This window comes from Trachemys scripta, chromosome 1 (assembly GCF_013100865.1).
Source record: "Trachemys scripta elegans isolate TJP31775 chromosome 1, CAS_Tse_1.0, whole genome shotgun sequence".
In the NCBI taxonomy this organism is placed as follows: Eukaryota; Metazoa; Chordata; order Testudines; family Emydidae; genus Trachemys; species Trachemys scripta.
The window spans coordinates 62,879,973-62,886,163 of NC_048298.1; the positions used below are offsets into that span (position 1 = coordinate 62,879,973).

At 42.2% G+C, this 6,191-nt stretch overlaps 1 protein-coding gene across 1 annotated transcript; it reads right to left on the reverse strand.

Moving 5' to 3' along the window:
• Positions 1-3,099: 3,099 nt before the first annotated feature.
• IL22 (interleukin 22) lies at positions 3,100-5,915 on the reverse strand. Its single transcript, XM_034786036.1, has 5 exons — positions 5,715-5,915; positions 5,056-5,121; positions 4,817-4,960; positions 4,451-4,516; positions 3,100-3,228 (listed from the first exon to the last, which is right to left on the reverse strand). Exons 1-5 carry the CDS (start codon positions 5,913-5,915, stop codon positions 3,100-3,102), a joined length of 606 nt encoding a protein of 201 aa, XP_034641927.1.
• Positions 5,916-6,191: the final 276 nt, after the last annotated feature.

The window sequence follows — 6,191 nt, forward strand, 5'->3', positions numbered from 1 at the left end:
TATCTCTGCTATGTGAAGTCCAGAAGTTCACCTGCTTTGTAAATTATCTATGAGCAAAAAAGCAAGTCTGTTTGCTCTGTATTCTGAGGTGCCTCTTTCCCCACCCCCCATCACCTTTCTCTCCCAGGTCACCCTAGTTTATGGACGATCTGTGACAAATGAAGCAAGAGGGAAGATATCTGGAGTGACAAGAGTAGACGTCTCATGCCAAGGCTGATTGGTTCCAACATGCAGATTTTTTAGGAACTCTGTTGCTGTGACTCTGGGTAGAGGGCAAAAAAAAGTTCTTTTCCTCCACCATAGCATCTACAAAATCTCAGTCAGCAAGTTCATTGTAGGTGGTAGATAGTTCAGATTTACCAGGCTATCTCAGCTCAGTAGCTGGTCTGAGATCTTCCCATTGAGAGGACATTGTTTACTATTTTGCTAACAAGACTGATCACATTAGGGATAGGTTTTCTTCTTCAGTGGTCACACTGCAAACTCTTGAGGGGACAAAAGACTTGTCTTCTCTGCTAGAGTTTCGGCCAACGATGCTCCTCAGTTGTTGGGAGAACGTCATCCCACAACCTGTGCTTTGGATCCAGGGAATCCATGTCTTTTCTGGCTGATGAAAGGCAGTGGGGAAGTACTGGTTCCCTTATGTGTGAAGATTGTCAAGGCCTCTTTTAGAGAGGGCAGACTGCCTATTGCTCACTCAGTCCAAAAGAGCTCAAGTGTGGTGACTTTGTGGGCATGCTGCAAAAGACAGCTGTTTGAGAGGCCATCTGGAGAGAGCTGAGGAAATGCATCCCACAGTGATGCAGAGGACCAGTGACTGGCTGGCTGGCCAACAGAGTTCCTATGGAACGACTTTCAGTTTGGCTGAGGTTTAAAATAATTGTGTTTATTCCATGATTAATTATGGTACAGTGCCTAGAACCTGGGATAGGCATTGTGACAAATGAAGGAGGGGAGGGATAGCTCCCTTTTATGGACACCCAGCCAGCCAGTTAGCTATAAAGTCCCTCTTGCTGGCTGTTCTCTGCTTGCTTTACCTGTAAAGGGTTAAAAAGTCTCCCTGGCTAGGTAAAAGAAAGGAAGTGGGCACCTGACCAAAAGAGCCAATGGGAGGGCTAGAACTTTTTAAAATTGGGGAAAAAAAACTTCCCTTTGTCTGTTGTTCTCTGGAGAGAGGGGACAGAGCAGGAGAGAGCTGGAGCTATGTTGTAAAAAGCTTTAAAACCAGGTATGAAAAAGCATCAAATCATACCTCAACCCTACTTATCTGAAACCCCAAATATGTAAGTAATCAAGGAATGTCTAGGAAGACGCAATTAGGTTATTTTTTTATTCCTTATTGGCCTGTGGACTCCTCTGTGCTAACCCCAGATGCTTTTGTTTTGCTTGTAACCTTTAAGCAGAACCTCAAAAGAGCTATCTTGATGCTTAATTTTTGTAATTGTTTCTTTTAAGATCTAGCAAAAAGTTTAAGTTCCAAATGTATTTCCTTTCTTTTTGGGTTTAATAAAATTTACCTTTTTAGAAGACTAAGATTGGATTTTTGTGTCCCTAAGAGGTTTGTGCATATGTTGTTTAATTAGCTGGTGGCAATAGCTGATTTCCTTTGTTTTTTTTTCTCAGCTCTTCCCAGGAAGGGGAGGGTGAAAGGGCTTGAGGGTATCCCACAGGAAGAAATTCCCAAGTGTTCCTTCCTGGGTTCTCAAAGTGGGGGAAGGGGGTTGCACTTGAGTAGTGGCAGAATCTATCCATCTAAAGTCAGAGAAGCTGTGACCTTGGGAGTTTAATACCAGCCTGGAGTGGCCAGTATTAATTTTTTTAAATCCTTGCGGACCCCCACCTTCAGAGTGCCAGAGTGGGGCAGGCATCTTTATTATTTTAAAGCTATATAAATAAATATTAGAATTAATTAAAAAAATTAGGGCCAGACAAAGAATGGGCTATACCTGGGTCACCCACAAAGGCTCACCAGCAGGCAACACAAAATATTCCCTTTATGTCCTCCAGGGGACCCTGCCAGCTCAGGCAGTGAGTGACCAACCTCAGGAACCTGAGTTCCCTCTCACTTCGACTAGTGTAAAACATTAATGTCCCTTCCCCAGTGCAAATCTATTACAAAAGGGCAGGTGGGAATTCATCACTGGGCTATAACCAGTGGAGCTGATAAGGGGGCAGGGAGGGATGAATTGCACTTGGCACAAGGGAGGTGCAGAGTTAGCTACACCCGTTTCATGCCCAAATCCTGTGCACAGGACTCCTGAGCATAGGGCATTCCTTTACTCTGTCTATTACTCACTGCTGCAGTGACCATCCGGGGCTGATCTGGTTCCACCTGACTGACCCCGCATAGGGAAAATGCAAAGTTGCCCCTCTGAGGCCCTGCACTGTTCCTTTGAATTCTCACTACAGAAGGAGAAGCATGTCCCAAACCTTGCCCTTGCATTCCCCCATGATAGTGCACTGTGAGGCCAGTAGACCTTCGGCCATGCAGCATCTTCCTGCATGTGCAAGTGTTTGAGTTAGAAAGGAAAGCCTTGTGAAACTGCAATATTTGGAAAATCAAAGTATTTATTATAATAAATAACAATGAAAGAGATATCAAATAAGCAGCTCTTTCAAATGTATCATTCTATAAATATTATAGTAACAGCTGTTAAGTTATATCATATTTCATGTAAAAGCCTCTGGTACATTTTTATAAATAAATTCACACTATTAATTTATATAAATAAATGCACTGTATAATTATTGCTGTTCAATAAATTAGCATTAAATATTAAAAGATTGTCAATACTTTTTGTTAAAAGAACCTGAAATATTTGTTTTCTAGAGAAGGATCAATTTAACAAAAAGACGGCAAAATTTCCTAGAAAGATTTTCAAGCTAAAGATATTGGGAAAGATGCAGGCATGCATCATCACTGCATAGCTTTCAAAATAGCCACTTGTGCTTGTGCACATAGGCCCCAATCAACAAAATACTTAAGCACTTGGTTAAAGTTGAAATGTTTGGCACTGTTAAATAACTACCACTCCTATAGGTGCTGCTTCTTAATAGATAAATGGTTTGAATCATAGCAGTGGTTTCCTGGAGGTTCTTTCAGTTTTTCTTCTTGTTTCCTCCCTTACTAGTAGCAATTCTCTTCGGTGCTTCAGTGCATGCATTTTCCATGTAATCAAAGAGCAAATCCAGCTCCCCAATTGCTTTGTTCTTTCCACTAACTCCCAACTATATAGAGAGAGAGAAAAAAAAATTCTTTAATATCTCATTATGTCACCAAAGATTTAGATTAGAATATAGTATTTTCATAGAAATAGGGCTAAATCCTGTTCACTTTACTCTTACAAATAATTCTGTTAATGTCAGTAGACCTCAAGATGTAAACTACCTAATCCAAACCATGCCAAAGCTGGATTGTTCCCTATAGTCTATATTCCATGACCTTGCCCAATTCCATTTTAAATTACTCCAGAGATGTATCAAGTGAACATAGAAATCACACAACGTACAATAGCATCATAACGGTGCTGAGGTTTGGCCTTATGATGCTTTTAATATGACATCTGAGGAAATTGTCCCTAGCTGATTGCCCAATTCGCTGAATAGTCCAGCCTACAGTCTCTTTCCAACAAGAGATCAGATTGTGCACTAGATTCCTCTACAATTCCGCCATAGTTGGTGGAGGAAGTTTTTAAGTTCTAAAAATATATTTATTTTCTTTTAAGGTTAAAAATTGCAGTGACTTCTGTAACATTTAATCAATTAAGTGCACATGGTGCTCTCTCTATTACAGTTTGCATATCATTACAATCTCAGTTTTGGCAATAAAGAACATAAGGTCCAGGTTACTATTTCAGGGACATACTTGCATAGCGCCATTAACAAACACAGGCCCCAATTCTGCCAGTGCTTACACATGGGAGTAATTTTATGCAAGTGAGTAATCTCTTAACTTCAGTGAAAATATTCACTTGCAGGATCTGGGCTGTAGATAAGACATGATCTCTGTGCCAAAAATCTTACAATCTAAATAAACAAGACAAAGGAGCAGTAAAAATGGCCCTAGCCCCGCTATCACCACTGCAGCCCTCACCCCTTAAATAATCTCTGCACACTTTAGAAGGTTAGCTTCACAACTAGGTTTTTTTCTGCATTAAACTGTTTATAGTTTTGGATTACACAAGAGCCAACATAAATGGTTTTTTTTCCCCATCATTAGTCACTGCTGATAATGGGCCTGATCCAAAGTTCATTGGCGTCAACAGAAAGACCCCAACTGACTTCAGTGGGCTTTGGCTCAAGCTCAACAGGGACATTGGAACAATAATGAAAAATAATGACCTGGCAAATCACTGCCAATTCATTAATCTGTTGGTCTTAAAATCAGCAAGTAAGTTATTTGTAATAGCTACTTGGGGGCCTGGCACTGGGCTTGTTAAAACAAACGTACCTGTTTCATTTTGTCTTTCATTTCTTCCAGGTTCTTTTCGACATGTTCTCTGTGTCCTGAGAATTTCTGAAAAACAAAAGCCAGGGTTTGGTTGGTGACTGTGTGACAGTGCGGTTTTTCTGTTTCACACCTTTCTATTAATCTACTTGATTTCACAAACCTAAATTTGGGTATCTTGATCTGAGGTTTCCTTTGATTTCACCACCCAGTGGGTGGTCACCTTGCCATTACAGCACACTGCAAAGGCTACAATTGAAATACAAAAGCCACCTGAGAGCAGAACAAAGGATGGGAACAAGAGACAAGAAGGTGCAAGAGAGATAGGATGGGAAACAGCCAGGGTCTATACAAGTGTGCCATACTTACGCAGCCACTTAGCTCTTTGCTCAGAGCTTCTAAGAACTGTGCCACCTCCTGGATGTGTGGATAATGGTTCCTGGGTGCAGAGAGAAGTACTTCATTCACTATGATCTCTATTACCCTCTTCATTACATAGCAGCGATTAGTCTCCTGCAAAACACAAAGTAGGAGGGTCACACTATATAATAACAGATCAATAAATGCAGCTTAGGCAGCTGGCTGTGTGCAGCATATGTAAAGCTCACCTGGACATTAACGTACAGCTGCTGTCCAATGAGCCTGTTGTCTGTGTCCTGGTCCGAGATTCTAGCCTGAGAGGTAGAAAGGAAGTCAGCATTCTACAACAATAGTGCCGGACACTACAAGGGACACCCTGCTTTGAGTGACGGCTGCCGGATTCGGGGATTATACCTCAGAGGGGACCCTGGTGAGATGGAGAAGGCTCAGCCTACTGGGGAGGAGGGAGAGTCAGAAGTGTGTAGAAGGTTACACTCTTAGGAGGAGCTTACTAGTTATTTCTAGAGTCATGTCCATGCCCAGCTTTGAATGGGGTGAGGGAGAGAGAGAAATGAAAACTCTTGTTTCAAAATTTGCCAGCCCCAGGTAAAGCAGAAGAAATTTAGCTGAGTGCACAGCAGTTCATTAGAAATAAGCTGTGCTTCACCAGTGGGTTATCCCTCCACAGATCGCTGGGGGAGTTACAGTGGGTTGTGGTTTCACAAAGCTATGTACTTAGCAGGTAGTATACTATACTTGCCTCTAAAAGCATCACTGCAGCATAAGTACATGTCCATGTAGAGGTGGGAGGCAGGGGTAGAAAGAAAGTGGAATATGGGAGGGGAGACCCATGGAGAGGAGAGAGAGCACTCAAGTACTACCATAATAGATAGATAGGTTACTATACCAGTTTGGCCAACGTGTAGGTGCGATTCCTGATGTAGGATTCCTGGAAGCTGATCTTTCTGAGTCTGCAGGAGTGACTGGCAGGAGCAACTCCTGCTCCTTTTGGAGGCATGGGGAGGGCCAGGAGAAGGAGAGGAAGACAGCAGAAGCAGAAAAAGATCCATGCCGGGGAGCACCTCATCCAGTTCTGTATGGACACCATGGCTTAAAATCCAAAGTAGTGGTTTCAGCTGGGTCACAGCTACAGTACTCTGCACTGATGAAAAAGAAAGACGGCCATCATCAGAGAGAGAGACTGGGTAAGACAAAGCAAGAAAGCCAGGTAGACTTCAAATCTTACCTTTGCTGGGATTCTTGTTGTGCTATGCAGGAGTCTAGGTGCATCTTATATAGACCCAGCAGCATCTTTTTCCTCAGTGTCTGGTGATGAATTAAAAATGACATCAGCAAGTCTCTTACTTTCCAGCATCCTCTTCTG

Bases quoted from the DNA above. Each gene is read 5' to 3' on its own strand.
- IL22 (XM_034786036.1), bottom strand. From the start codon at position 5,915: ATGGTGTCCATACAGAACTGGATGAGGTGCTCCCCGGCATGGATCTTT. The intron at 5,122-5,714 runs GTATAGTAACCT...TCTACCTCTCAG, and splicing joins CCTACACGTTGGCCAAACTG to GCTAGAATCTCGGACCAGGA. The intron at 3,229-4,450 runs GTACGTTTGTTT...CTCTCTATATAG, and splicing joins TGAAAGACAAAATGAAACAG to TTGGGAGTTAGTGGAAAGAA.